The 15,765-nt window shown below is 38.1% G+C and overlaps 1 protein-coding gene across 3 annotated transcripts in view; it reads right to left on the reverse strand.

The window, feature by feature from the left end:
* Window positions 1-15,765, reverse strand: part of gabrg2 (gamma-aminobutyric acid type A receptor subunit gamma2) — a gene marked incomplete at its 3' end in the record, with an annotated part of 120,874 nt that overhangs the window by 17,729 nt on the left and 87,380 nt on the right. For all 3 annotated transcript variants that reach the window (XM_081390222.1, XM_081390224.1, XM_081390223.1), the window contains exon 7: window positions 3,643-3,795. In XM_081390222.1, coding sequence (XP_081246348.1) covers window positions 3,643-3,795 — 153 coding nt within the window. The remainder of the gene's footprint in view (window positions 1-3,642; window positions 3,796-15,765) is intronic.

Consider the following 15,765-nt stretch of genomic DNA (forward strand, 5'->3'; position numbering starts at 1 on the left):
GTGAAGCTGCTTTGATACAATCTGTATTGTGAAAAGCGCTATATAAATAAAGTTGACATGGGGGGCATTTGCAAGCATTTAAAGTAGACTTGAGTAGGTCAACAATACAGATCTCCCAATTATAACAAGGATTTTATTTATGTTATGTTGGTGCACATTTTTTAAATCTTTGGTGAATTCTTTCAACCGAACTCCATCTGTAGTGGTTTCTATGCTCAAGCAGGCTCAGGGACTGGATCTGGTTTTGTTTTCAGGTGTTTGCTATAGAAAATATTTGATTCTCATAGAATTTTCTCATTATGTTTAATGTTTTTTCTCTCTTCCTACTTCGGGCAGGCTGCCATGCTAGTTCGATAAATGCTCTGTCTGCCTTTAATTTTCAGAGGTTTATAATTCCTGTATGCAGTTTCAGAGTATTCTCCATGTAGGGAGTAGATGAGTAGGCGGCTGACTTTAACTGGTTGCAATGATATCTTGCTTACACAAAGTAGAGAGGAAATTGAAAAAAGATAAGACTCCAGGTTTCATATGAGATACTTAGAGATGATATGGTTTTGTGTTGGGTTTAAAGTGGTCAAGGCAGTGATTTTTGGACTTAATTTGTCAGAATTGCCATAGTCCTAAAGTATTATTTTGCATAATAAATAGAATCCTGAATCCTGAGGTCCAGTTTCACAGACAGGGTTTAGACTAAGCCAGAATTAGGATTAGTTAAATTTGGACATTTAAGTGACTTTTATAAATGTACCTTAGAAAAAAAAAAAAAAAAAAAAAACATTACTAGTGTGCATCTTGAGACAAAACAATGGCACTGACATATTTTAAGATATGAAACATGAGACAGCTGAAACACGCATTTTAGTCCCGGACTAGCTTAAGCCTTGTCTGTGAAACTGTAATAATTTTGCATTTACAAACAGTCCAAAACACAGCTGCTAGACTTTTGACTGGTACTCAAAGGTGAACATATTACCCTTTCTTGCTCTCTTTGCACTGGCTGCCAGTCTGGTTTAGAACGGTTTTAATTGGACTGGCACCTTCTTATCTTTCTGACCTTTAGAGTATAAACTCCCCTGCTCTGCTAGATGTATAAGAGCTTTTGGAAACTCTTACTGAGATTGTTTGAGACAATAGGTGGGAATCAAGAGGATTGCACTAAAGTGGTTCTCGTCTTATTTAAATTTTTATAAAATTCTTATTATAAAAAAAAACTTTTGTCGTGAAAATAGGGAGCTCTATTTCCACCTCTGGGCCTATCTCTTCTGGGGTTCATCGAGGTTTTTTTCTCTTTATATGTTTCTGTTTGGATCTGTCAAAAACAAAATGTGGCTTATTGTTTTATGCAGAAGACACTCAGTTGTATCTATACCTGTGAAGTTTAATGCCAAACTTGGGTCTTTTTTAGTGCAAGCACGCTACATGTCGGAGCACTGTCTACGAAGCTATTGGCTCTGACAAACAGAAAACATTTAAAGAAATGTTATTATTTTAGTGAAAAAAATATAGATTTCATGAGTTATACAAGGAATATGTTAAATGAAAACAGAATGACATGTCTTGAAATGCACTTCCTTCCATCCTCATTTTCACTCTCTGTGGAAAACACTCAATTTCAAGGGGCAGATCTTGCGGAAACAGAAGTCGCGAACTGCTGTGATTGGCTAAATTTCATCGCACCATATCCATGCCCTCCTTTACAGCATGTCATGTGTTTTGATACTCGAGATAGCAAGCGCTGTGATAGAGCCGTTTGAGCCCGAGTCAGATTTCGAGGAAGAACAAATTGAAATTTCAACACGAGAAACCCCTGACAGTAAACTAATTCCTTGTTGAATTGCTGACGACCTCCATGCACTCGTGCTACTTCTGACGAAGGACAAATGAATCTGAAACGTTTGCTTTGTCGTGTTCAGTGTAAACACGGTGAGATTAGAAATAAGTGTACTTACCAGCGTTGCCTCCGAGGACAAAATGCTTGCCACTGCCAGAGATGGGCAGAAATACACGAAAAAATGTATAAAAATAAAAATACAAAATACCTCAGTTGAAATGTATCAAAATAAAATATCAAATATAATTAAAATTGTAAATTACAAAATTTATTTAAAATATAAATACAATACTTAGACTTCTTGAGACTAAGATATTATTGTTATAAAAATGTAATGACATTTTTATAAATCATAAGTTCTGATATTTCATTTTTTTGTAATGTGTGAAAAGTATTGATATGAAAAGTTTCCTATTTGTACATGATTTTTTGATGTTTTTCATAGTGGGATTTTTGGGGAATTGTATTAAATCCAATGCGGGTCAATTTGACCCTCTCAAAAAAAACTTAAAAAAAAATAATCGTACCCAGAAATCGAACATAATACAAGGGTTAAATTGAGGTATCTCTACTTTTGCATATCATTTTCATTAGATGCATTGAAATTGATAGTGATGTGTGGTGTTTTGTAATCTTGATTGTGTACAATTTTATTTTATTTTTTTAAATGTGCTATAGAAATAAATGTTGATTGAATAAATGAACAGGAACTAAACACACAAAGAAACTAAAAGCAGACTAAACTTGACAATAATGATGGATATTGTGAAGCATGCTGTAAATCATCATAGACGCATGATGCTAAGTATCAGCTACATAACTAAATGCATACAAGGGTTTTAGATTGTGTCCATGGGTTAGCAGTGTGTGTGTGTGTGTGTGTGTGTGTGTGTGTGTGTGTGTGTTCACTACTTACTGCTCCTAATATATGTGCACTAACTTGGATGGGTTAAATGCAGAGGACAAATTTCGAGTATAGTTGCCATACTTGGCCTTCACGTCATGACACTGTCACTGCCAAAAGTGGCAATCGGAAGAGATCACCACATATTAAATGTACATTGTTTAAAAACAAATTCTTGTTGTTTCAACACAGCAGATAATTTAGAATTATTAATGGTAATACACTGAGGTCAGAAGTCACTGCAGGAAAGATGAGCTACTGAATAAGAAGATAAAAACATTTTTTTTTTAAATATCCTGAATTGCCCCCTTAAAGAACAAGGGTATTACAACAATGATTACAAGAGAACAGAAACAGGAAATTTGCTTTCACTAAAATATGAACATGCTTTTAAATGCTAATGCAGCACACTCATGTTGCACTGCATTGTATCAGCAATATACATATTTATACAATTTTACAAATGTGAATGTCAAAAACCATCTACAAATAGTTTTAAAAAAGGACTGCATGCCATAATATTGTGATTGTATCACTGCAAAAATCTTTCTTAATGATCAGTAGTTCTGTATTGTTTTCCAATAAAACATATCTAAACAGCTTATAACAAGATGTGTTTTCAGAATATTTCAATTTTTTTTCTGCTTGTTTTAAGTATAAATTTAACTAAATTTAGTGGTGTTTATAGTCAAGATAAAACATTTTGCCATTGGAGTAAGAAAAATAAATTTAATTCAAGATAAATTCTCATAAGTAGTGTTTAGTTTTCTTACATAATTTTATTCTCAATTGAATTGCCTTGATTTAAGGATGTTTAGATTTACTGTACAAAGAAGACAGAAATACTGATTAAGAAAGCACAACACAAAGGTTGTACATCATGTAGAAAGTAAACAGAAAGTTTTACCCAAGGAGGTTCTGGCTGGCACTGCATCCTTGTTGATCCAGAATGAAACCCATGACAGGACAACGATCAAAGTACAGGGGATATACGTCTGGATGGTGAAATAACCCATTCTTCTGCTCAAGTCAAAGAAGACTGTCAGAACCACATAATCTCCTGGGGACAGAACAAAATATCATATTATGAACAAAATGTATCTTCTATACAGTACATATCTTCACTCATTATTAAAATTTTCTATAAAAACCTCCCTTCAAAACTTACTTTAATTAACATCCTTTGTCTATAGATTACTGGGCATTGTATCGATCAACTTTTTAAAGTCAAATCACCTTTATTTCTATAGCACTTATGACAATATATATTGTTTCAAAACAGCTTCACAGTAATTGAACAATACTAAACAGCAGTACTGATTCCCCATGTTCACAAGAAACAAAGTCGGTCAAGTACGCCAAAATGTTTGACTGGTAGAGGAAAATACTGGTTTCAAATCGGACTGGCTGCTGTTATAGCATTTCAAGACATCAGCTGATCCAGACGTGAAAATGCTGTTTGGGCTAGGGAATCATAAACTGGATGTTAAAGGAAAATGTAAAGGTCAGTTAATCATACAGTATACAACTACAGAACAGGACATTTATGAAGTTGCAGGAATGTCTGTTAGATCTCCATGCAATAGATAACGTCACATTAATACGCAACACACAGAAATACAACATAAGGACAATATAGCAAAACATAATACATTATAATACGTTATAATACCTTATATCTTTTCATAGATTTTTTTAACCAAAGTTAAAATGCCTTATAATATTTGCAGATTCCTTGTTACATCTGAAATTAGTTGTTTGTCATGTCGTTTTAATGCATTATACTTTCTAAAGTTGTTACCATGCATGAATAGATAAGTATTATAATGTATATTATAACTGTGGTTATTATTCATGAGACCATATACAATGCATTATAAGGTGTATTACAAGGCATAATGAATGCATTAAAAATACTTTTATAATGCATTATATATGAAGGCTTTAAGTAATGTGTTAACAAATTACAGGCAAAATGCAAACATTGCAAAATGAAGTAATGTTAATTAGCATGATATTATACATATATACAGGGCATAGCATGATATTATACATAAAACTCTAAAATCACTATGCAATAATGAGTGTGTGAAGTAAACGGGTGTAAACTCTTATGAAAGAAACAAACACAGTCTTGCCGTCTCTGCACATCTTTCAGAAATCAGAGCTTTGTCAAGAGTAATATCAGCCAAGATAATAGGCTATATAATACGCTACACATTTTCTACTATTTGACATGTCAACTTAAATGTTTTAAACCTTGTACAATATGATATATGTAAACTATGAATGAAATGAGAAGTTGCTGCGTGGCCGTCTCTGTGCATCTCTCAGAAATCAGAGCTTGCCAGGAGTAATATCAACTAATGCTGAATCATACACATATTCTGCTATTTTATGTCTATTTAAACGTTTTAAACCTTGTACGATATGTTTCTCTGTCTCAGTCTCTCCCAGAGCCGACAAGCATTTAAGAATCTATCATAAATTGACAGATTTGCATTTACTATGCATAGCACTGTCACGGTTTGGTGTAAGATGATGAAAAAGATGATGAAGGCAGAAGATTCCGATATAAACTTTTACTCACAATAGGTATTTCCACAGGTACAGACAGGCAGGATTACACTAACACCGAAAACCACTTAACATAGACAAGAACGGAACAAGACCGAGTGAACAGAAGGAACTAAATACACAGATGATGACTAGACAATGACAGACAGCTGTGAAGATAATGATGAATGCTGGCAGGTGCAGGTGTGGGTCAAGGAGGATGCTGGGAACTGTAGTGCGAACAGAGACTAACAGCAGACAGTGACAGAAACAGTGATGGTGACGATGACAGCGACGTAGAAGAAGATGAAGGCAGTGACGGTGAAGGTGATCGTGACGAGTACAAGTTGTTTGAACAATGTTCAATATTTTTTTCATCTTGCATGTTCTATAATCAGCTATTTTATATAGGGTACTTTTATTTAAAGTTGTGATTGTCCTGCCATAAAGCATAAAGAAAATAAAAAAGAAATATTTTTTTCTTTTATATAACATTTAGTATTCTTGTGTTAATTAGAAGATATTTCAAGTTTTATAATTATAATAAACGTAATAAAAAAAGAATAATTTAGTTACACAATGTATATTTGTTAAATGAAACCTATGAGGGGAACAGAATTACTTTTAAAACTGGCTTTTCATTTGATTTAACCCCTGCCCACTTTCGGTTTTATCCGAACTAAGATACAGATAGAAATAATTTGCGCTTGCTACAGATCCAGATCCATATATATATACATATATACACTCACCTAAAGGATTATTAGGAACACCATACTAATACTGTGTTTGACCCCCTTTCGCCTTCAGAACTGCCTTAATTCTACGTGGCATTGATTCAACAAGGTGCTGAAAGCATTCTTTAGAAATGTTGGCCCATATTGATAGGATAGCATCTTGCAGTTGATGGAGATTTGTGTGATGCACATCCAGGGCACGAAGCTCCCATTCCACCACATCCCAAAGATGCTCTATTGGGTTGAGATCTGGTGACTGTGGGGGCCATTTTAGTACAGTGAACTCATTGTCATGTTCAAGAAACCAATTTGAAATGATTTGAGCTTTGTGACATGGTGCATTATCCTGCTGGAAGTAGCCATCAGAGGATGGGTACATGGTGGTCATAAAGGGATGGACATGGTCAGAAACAGTGCTCAGGTAGGCCGTGGCATTTAAACGATGCCCAATTGGCACTAAGGGGCCTAAAGTGTGCCAAGAAAACATCCCCCACACCATTACACCACCACCACCAGCCTGCACAGTGGTAACAAGGCATGATGGATCCATGTTCTCATTCTGTTTACGCCAAATTCTGACTCTACCATCTGAATGTCTCAACAGAAATCGAGACTCATCAGACCAGGCAACATTTTTCCAGTCTTCAACTGTCCAATTTTGGTGAGCTCGTGCAAATTGTAGCCTCTTTTTCCGATTTGTAGTGGAGATGAGTGGTACCCGGTGGGGTCTTCTGCTGTTGTAGCCCATCCGCCTCAAGGTTGTGCGTGTTGTGGCTTCACAAATGCTTTGCTGCATACCTCGGTTGTAACGAGTGGTTATTTCAGTCAAAGTTGCTCTTCTATCAGCTTGAATCAGTCGGCCCATTCTCCTCTGACCTCTAGCATCAACAAGGCATTTTCGCCCACAGGACTGCCGCATACTGGATGTTTTTCCCTTTTCACACCATTCTTTGTAAACCCTAGAAATGGTTGTGCGTGAAAATCCCAGTAACTGAGCAGATTGTGAAATACTCAGACCGGCCCGTCTGGCACCAACAACCATGCCACGCTCAAAATTGCTTAAATCACCTTTCTTTCCCATTCTGACATTCAGTTTGGAGTTCAGGAGATTGTCTTGACCAGGACCACACCCCTAAATGCTTTGAAGCAACTGTCATGTGATTGGTTGATTAGATAATTGCATTAATGAGAAATTGAAAAGGTGTTCCTAATAATCCTTTAGGTGAGTGTATATATATATATATATATTCTACTGAGGCTGTTAAAAATCACTTTGCATGTTTCGGGTAAGCAACTGATAACTGCATACACATTACCAAGATCACATGTAAAGCACATCTTTACAGAGGCAGAAAAAGAAAATGATGAGATGTTAAAGTGAAATTCAAAACCTTCCAGCTACAGAAGCAAGGTTGAATGTGATAATAAAGAGTCGGCTAACCCCATCTTTGCAGAACTTATCCGACACTACGAGACTGAGTGGCCTGAGAAACATGTCCTTCCACCAGAGCTCGGGCCATACCGGCCTGAAAGAGAGAATCTGCCCGTGGCTGGAGAGCTACTCCTCACGGGCAAAGACTTGTGATTTCCCCACTGCATGAGGCCAGAAATCCTCCACACTATTCACAAAGGACACCAAAGTATTGTCAAGTGCAGAGCTTGAGCCCGTCAGTTTGTCTGGTGGCCAGGACTATCCGTGCGCATCAGTCACCTTGTGGAAAACTGCAGCTTCTTTTCACAGAACAGGGCAGAGCACAGAGAGGCCTTGTTGAGCACTTTAATGCTGGAGAGACCATGGCAACAAGTTGGCACAGACGTATACTTCTGGAAGAAGAATTCGTATCTCCTTGTTGTGGATTTTCGTGTCTCAATAGCCACGTTTCCATTACAGATTTGCGCAAAACTTATGTGATATTTTCTAAATGTTGATAAGAAACTATGCGAAATTCCATTAACCGATGTTATGAGACTAAAATGTCATTTTTTCCTCTTCCGATAAGTCATTCCAAAGATCATGGCAATGGATGTTGGTAGGTTTATGTATATCCCAGCCACCACACTAGCCATTATTTTTAATCGAAAGAGACATAGGTGTGTTATCCAAGCATTAATGGCAAGGAAAGCCCCTTATACTTGGGAGCGCCACGTGTTTCTCCCTCATATCTGCTTCAAGGTCTTGATAAATTGTGACATTTCTTTGTTGTTTAGAATCCAGTATTCCCATAATGCTTTTGTCTTTTATGAGTTTAATAACGAACTCTGTCTCGTCTTCTGTCCTAACATACCGCGTCTTCTTTAAAGAATGATCGACTTTTACGTACGCCAGGTGACCTGTTAATGCGAAAAAATTAACATTGCAGTTTTGCGAAATATTCCTTTTTCGAATTGCCTGAAAAACCCCCTCATGCGAGTGTAAAAACCTTTTTGCGATATATGGGAGTTTTTGCAAGTTTTTGACGTGTTTCCATTGGGTTTATTTTCAATTCGCAGTTTCAATTCGCGCAATTTGAAGGGTAATGGAAATGCGGCTAATGTCGACACATCCAACACAGTCATTGCAACCCTACAGGAGGCATTCAGCGGCCACGGAGTTCCAGAGAATTCACTGGCACAAAAAATCTGATTTTTACTCACATCTTTCACAGATAGGAATTTGTTGCACGCGTGTAAACACAAAAATCTGCACGAGATCCGACTTTTTTTCACATCTGTTCTGAGCCACTTCCAAATATGGTTTTAAATCAGATACATCTCTGATATCTGGACATCTGGTCTGTGTCTAAACACGTATACCCTAAAACTCACAGCTAAAGTGAATGTAAACAGGCTGGATAAAAAAACCCAAACATATAATGATCAAAAGATCAGATCTGTGCATTAAGACATTAAGACTTGCAGTGTAAAACGCAACCTATTATGTCTCAAAATGGACCAAAGTACAGTTGTATTCTTTTAAAAAATGTTGTCAATGGGTTCACACACATTACCAGCACCCCGAGGAGGAGGGGAGAAAAAAAAACCCTGTGATGAAGTATCGTGCTACACCGCTGGAAAATGGGTACTCTCCAGCGTATGCACAATGATGCTACAGCTTTCAACTTTTCTATTCCCTCGCTGGCCGAACATCAAAGGATTCAGAAAAGCGAGCAAAGGAGAAACAGCAGCAGCAGTACAATTTGCATGTCCCTTACCAACAGTGCAATCTGGTCAAAGCGTGTGGCTGAATGATAAGGAGCAGACTTTTGTCAAGCAAAAACACCCAGTTCTTACATTATACATACTGCTGAGAGACTGGTCATGTGTACAGCTTACCTGCCTCAACTTCTGAAATCTGCTGTCACAACTGACACAGCAAAGGTGTTCTGTAAGGGGTATCATCGGTGTCTTGGATGGAGATAACTGAATTTAACACAGCAGCGCATTATTCTAAGAATTCAATAGCTAATCAGGGATGCAAACTTATCCGGGGTGGAAAAGGTAACAAAGGTGACATGGTGGCCAGTTTCTTGAGGCAATTACCAGTCAGTGAGTGACCCCTTAGAGTGGGATCCAGTGAAAACAGACTCTGAAGCGCTGGACTTTGAATCGGTAGCTTCTTCTACTTGGCAGTGGTGGCAAATGCACTGATCACTTTCTCATAAACACCTTCAATAGCTTCAACAGAGTGAGCTACAATAGATTTTGGACAGTGACACAATGTTGTTATGGCTTCGTACGGATTACTCTGGATGTAAAATAGCACAACGACTAGGAGTTTAAAGTGAGTTAAATTACAGTTCAAGATTACAAGTATGGTGCTAAAACATAAGTGTGTTGATATCCAAATGTTTATGGAGCTCACTGTACATAAATTCTGACTGCATGTATGAATGACTTGAAAGAAAACCTGTGTTAAATTGTATTTTGCAGAGTACAAACTGCATGTTTTGGATTCTTGGTGTTGAATTCTTCTGCTTCTCAAACCAGCTAGATTTCTCTTGAAGGCAGCATCTTGTCTGTGAAGTCAAGCTCTACCAGTGCTTTGGAATGAACATTTCTCAGATATTCAGCTTTGATTAAACATGCCATGAAGTGTGCAAACACTTCAAGTTGCCTTTCATGTAACTTGTGGACTAATGTCTGGCTACCCTGTGAGAAAAATAATATGTCTTAATTATCTAAATTGATATCCGATTTGTCTCTGATCTGCAGTACCCAATCTGAACCCACTTTATTTACGAAAATATTGACCTGCAATCCAGTAGGGGGCGCACCACGACGCATGTGAGTTGTGTTGACTCAAGACCGAAAGTTGTTCCGTGAACATGCTTTGGATAAATAGAGGTAAATTATGTGTGATTTTTGGCAAACAAAGCACTTGCTTGGATTACTCTAATGATGTCTTTCCTATCGCTCTGGACCTTAAATTGCATAGCTCCCAATGGAGGAACTGAAAGCCTTACTGAAGAAATAGTCTGTTCCTTTGCCTTTTTGATCTCAGACTCTCTGCAGTTTAAGATTTCTTTGTTTTGACAATGATCTTACACAGAGCACCTTTAAAGACCTCCTCCCTTTGTTAAAAAAGTTAGAGATAATAGTGTGAGGTAACCTACTTGCTCTTCTGAGAAATCACTTCCTTCCTTATTTTCATCTGCTGATGGTATCATTAAAGGTACCTGCAACTGCAATGTTTCATACATACTGATCCTGTTCTTTCTGATGACAGGGCACTTTTCTGATGGACTGCTCCCAAATTGTACTTACCATATTCCGCAGTATTCAGTTTGTATTCATTAAGACCTGCATAAGTTGAAGCCCCTAAGCAACCTTTTCGAATGGCAAATTTCTGTACAAAAACACCCTTATTAAGCAAACTCAGCAATGTCAAAGTCAAACACCAATGTCTGCGTTTACTAATAAGGCATCACAGATCATCAAAAATGTACTTTTTTTCAATCATTTCAACATATTTTCAATTGTTTTAGTAGTAATTACCCTTCTAATACTGCAAAGCCTTTCAGCTGCATTTCTTCTTATTCGGTTAAATGTATTTTTCTATCATTTTATCCATCTGATCTTAATGTTTTATCCAGGTAGACAAATCTGCTATCTTCTATCAGACTTCAGTTCCAGCTGTGCTCCAGCACACATGGCTGTTGTTTTCAAGTAATCCTGAATATTGATCAGCTGATACTGGTGTGTTTCGTTAGGGTTGGAACAAACTCTGCTGGATGGTAATCTTTGTGGCCCTGTTTACACCTGGTATTAAGTGGATGAGGGAGACATACCCATTTACACCTGGTGTTTTAATCCATCTCTTTTGTCAACTTTCAACCACTTCTTTCCTGTTTTCTTTGAGGGGTCTATGGGCGGCTAAATGGGTATGGTTTTTTTCAGATCTTTCGATTTAATGTACAAAATAAGCTCACACAATTTACATATGAACATGACCGGAGACAACGGAAAAAGCAGAGCAGTAGTACAGAGAGCAGTAGCTTTCGTTTCTGCCGCAAGACCAGCTGAACGCTATGAGCGTGTGTTAGAAATCAGGAATGGTGAGAGAACATTGCGTTTGGTACGTTTTTAATCTTCAAACCAAACTTGGGTCTTAATTAATTAGGTCAGTGGGCGGAGAGTAGACAGTCTTTTGTGGCTGTTCGAACAAATTCAACCACGAGTGTTTACATTACGAAAGCAAGAATGCGAGAGAGAGAGAGAGAGAGAGAGAGAGAGAGAGAGAGAGAGAGAGAGAGAGAGAGAGAGAGAGAGAGAGAGAGAGAGAGAGAGAGAGAGAGCAACTACATCTAAATTAAACAACTACAGCAGAATATCTAAGTGAAGTGAAAGACTGTAATTCAGGGTTTCTCAAACTCGGTCCTGTCGAATGCGTTTTCAACTACCTCTGGAAGTGTTCGAAAGTGGACAAGCTCAAAACTATTTAAGAACACGTTTACACTTGTATTTAGGGTCGCCCACTGTATGTATATACACTCACCTAAAGGATTATTAGGAACACCTGTTCAATTTCTCATTAATGCAATTATCTAATCAACCAATCACATGGCAGTTGCTTCAATGCATTTAGGGGTGTGGTCCTGGTCAAGACAATCTCCTGAACTCCAAACTGTATGTCAGAATGGGAAAGAAAGGTGATTTAAGCAATTTTGAGCGTGGCATGGTTGTTGGTGCCAGACGGGCCGGTCTGAGTATTTCACAATCTGCTCAGTTACTGGGATTTTCACGCACAACCATTTCTAGGGTTTACAAAGAATGGTGTGAAAAGGGAAAAACATCCAGTATGCGGCAGTCCTGTGGGCGAAAATGCCTTGTTGATGCTAGAGGTCAGAGGAGAATGGGCCGACTGATTCAAGCTGATAGAAGAGCAACTTTGACTGAAATGAGCAACTTTGACTGAAATAACCACTCGTTACAACCGAGGTATGCAGCAAAGCATTTGTGAAGCCACAACACCCACAACCTTGAGGCGGATGGGCTACAACAGCAGAAGACCCCACCGGGTATCACTCATCTCCACCACAAATAGGAAAAAGAGGCTACAATTTGCACGAGCTCACCAAAATTGGACAGTTGAAGACTGGAAAAATGTTGCCTGGTCTGATGAGTCTCGATTTCTGTTGAGACATTCAGATGGTAGAGTCAGAATTTGGCGTAAACAGAATCAGAACATGGATCCATCATGCCTTGTTGCCACTGTGCAGGCTGGTAGTGGTGGTGGTGTAATGGTGTGGGGGATGTTTCTTGTTTTAGGCCCCTTAGTGCCAACTGGGCATTGTTTAAATGCCACGGCCTACCTGAGCATTGGTTCTGACCATGTCCATCCCTTTATGACCACCATGTACCCATCCTCTGATGGCTACTTCCAGCAGGATAATGCACCATGTCACAAAGCTCGAATCATTTCAAAATGGCTTGAACATGACAATGAGTTCACTGAACTAAAATGGCCCCCACAGTCACCAGATCTCAACCCAATAGAGCATCTTTGGGATGTGGTGGAACGGGAGCTTCGTGCCCTGGATGTGCATCCCACAAATCTCCATCAACTGCAAGATGCTATCCTATCAATATGGGCCAACATTTCTAAAGAATGCTTTCAGCACCTTGTTGAATCAATGCCACGTAGAATTAAGGCAGTTCTGAAGGCGAAAGGGGGTCAAACACAGTATTAGTATGGTGTTCCTAATAATCCTTTAGGTGAGTGTATATACACACAGTACTTAGTCATATATATTATATATATCATATATTATAGTTATATCATATTATGACAGGTCTGCAATTTTCAAAATTCATAACCAAATAAAATGAATTCTTATTACAGTATAAGCAATTCCTCTCCGATTATAACCACAATGTTCAGTGTGTGTGTGTGTGTGTTGTGTGTGTGTGTGTGGGAGAGAGAGAGAGAGAGAGAGAGAGAGAGAGAGAGAGAGAGAGAGAGAGGAGAGAGAGAGAGCACAACTACATCTAAATTAAACAACTACAGCAGAATATCTAAGTGAAGTGAAAGACTGTAATTCAGGGTCCCTCCAGGACCGAGTTTGAGAAACCCTGCTGTAATTTAAGAAGAACAATGACAAAGTACAGACTAAGCAATCAAACTCTGACCATAAAGACGGCCAGATATCGAAAGAACTGGCTGCCCAAAGAGAGCCAGATCTGCTGTACTGTAGCCAAGGAGATGTAGAGCAATATTTCCTCACAAGCTGCCATGAGGAAATTCTATCCAAATTTTAAAATAATTTGGCTTGACTTTAGAAACTTTCACTCCATATTTATAAGTGGAAAAGAGATTACATAAATACACAATTAACTTGATGTAGCATAATTAATATTATACAACCAATTAACCTTTTTGTCCAGCGAACACTCTTTTATTATCATCTGTCTTAATCATCTGTCAACTCTCAGAAAGTATATTTTTTGTGGCCACAGAAAAATGGGTACAGTACTACTTAGAGCATGTGGCTGTGAACACATCATTCAAGGGACTTTGTTTTGCAAGCAGTGACCATAGAATCAAAGTAATAGTAATAGTAATCAAATCACGAAAACACATAACTAGTCTAAACAAACAAATATACACAAAAACAAACACATACATGAGTAAAATGGAAAGTGAAAGTGAATGAATGAAACCGAAACAGAAACCGGGGGATGAAACTCAAGTTAACCAACCTAATAAAACCATCAGTTGTTTCCTGATATAAAACACCTTGGCAACAAGGGGTCTACAGCTTACACAAAACCTCTGTTTAATTAGTTAGATGTACAATACTTGCACAATGTCTTAGCCACTTAGCGAGTAAAAAGGATAACTATAATGTATGGTGGAACAGCACTTGGGAGCACTTCGACTCGGCGCAGTAATATCATCACTCCTGAAAAATCCTCTCCCCCTCCCTTCTGTCATTAGAACCAACGTGACTTTTTACTGCGCCGAGTCGAAGTGCTCCCAAGTGCTATTCCGCCATACATTATAGTTATCCTTACCTCAATCTTCTTTGATAAAAGCTACTGGAGGCAGTCTGGCAGAGGCAGTGTTATGCTCTAAGCAATGTTCTGATGTGGAACCTTGGGTCCTGGCATTCACGTGGATGTTAACTTTGACACTTACCACCTACCTAAATATTGTTACAGACCATGTAACACCCATTCATGGCAATGGTGTTCCCTGATGGCAGTGGCTTCTTTTAGCAGGATCATGCACCCTTCCACACTGCAAAAATTGTTTAAGAATGGTTTGAGGAACATGACAAAGAGACCAAGGTGTTTTCTTGGCCTCCAAATTCTTCAGATTTCAATACGATTAAGCATCTATGGGATGTGCTGGAGCAACAAATTCGATCCATGGACCATGCAACATGCAGGACTTGCAGGATCTGCTGCCAATGACCACAGGAGACCTTCAAAGGTCTTGTGGAGTTTATGCCTCAACGCATCAGAGTTGTTTTGGCTGTACAATCTTAGGCCGGTGGTTTTAATGTTGTTTCTGATCAGTCTATTATGTTAATTGGAATTAAATAACTTAATTGCAATAACTTACTGTAAGTGTAATGCACAGATGCACAAGGAAAATGCAGAACACGCATGAAACCTTGGGACACAAACTCTCTCGACAGATTTGCTTCACTTTTGTTGGGTACGGAGCCTCATAGAAATACCTCTGATCACTTTAGGAGTTTGTCCATATTTAACCCAGTGGTTCTTTATGCCAGCCAAAAATATGTGATAAAGAATTGTGATACATTAAAATTTGATTGGCACAACTGCATTTTCTGAAATATATGAATCTAAAATAATAAGATAACAACAAAAATATATACAAAATAATAAATCACAACCATAAACACAAGTCTGTTCTGTTTTGTGTATGCTGCAGTGAATTTCCAAGTAATTAAACATCTAATCAAGGTTATTTTGAAATAAAATATTTTAATAATTTCTTAAGCCCTAATCTGCATGTATAATCAACCACCCATCTTTCAAAGCGGCAGAGGGAGATTGTTTTTTAGCTAAAATGATTTCTCCCTGTTGCTGTTTTTGTCATATTGGCTTTTTCCAAAATAAATATAGATGATGGCGCAGGGCAGTGGTATCAGTCCTCTGCTCAGATGATATGAATGTTTGACTGAAGTAGCTGTGTCATCTCCATTCCATTCCATTCATCCTCAGCTCAAGGACTTCAAAGAAGCCCATTGCTCAGATTGTCCCTAATGAGAGCACAGCACAACACC

This window comes from Scardinius erythrophthalmus, assembly GCF_964197995.2.
Source record: "Scardinius erythrophthalmus genome assembly, chromosome: 17".
NCBI classification, from domain to species: domain Eukaryota; kingdom Metazoa; phylum Chordata; class Actinopteri; order Cypriniformes; family Leuciscidae; genus Scardinius; species Scardinius erythrophthalmus.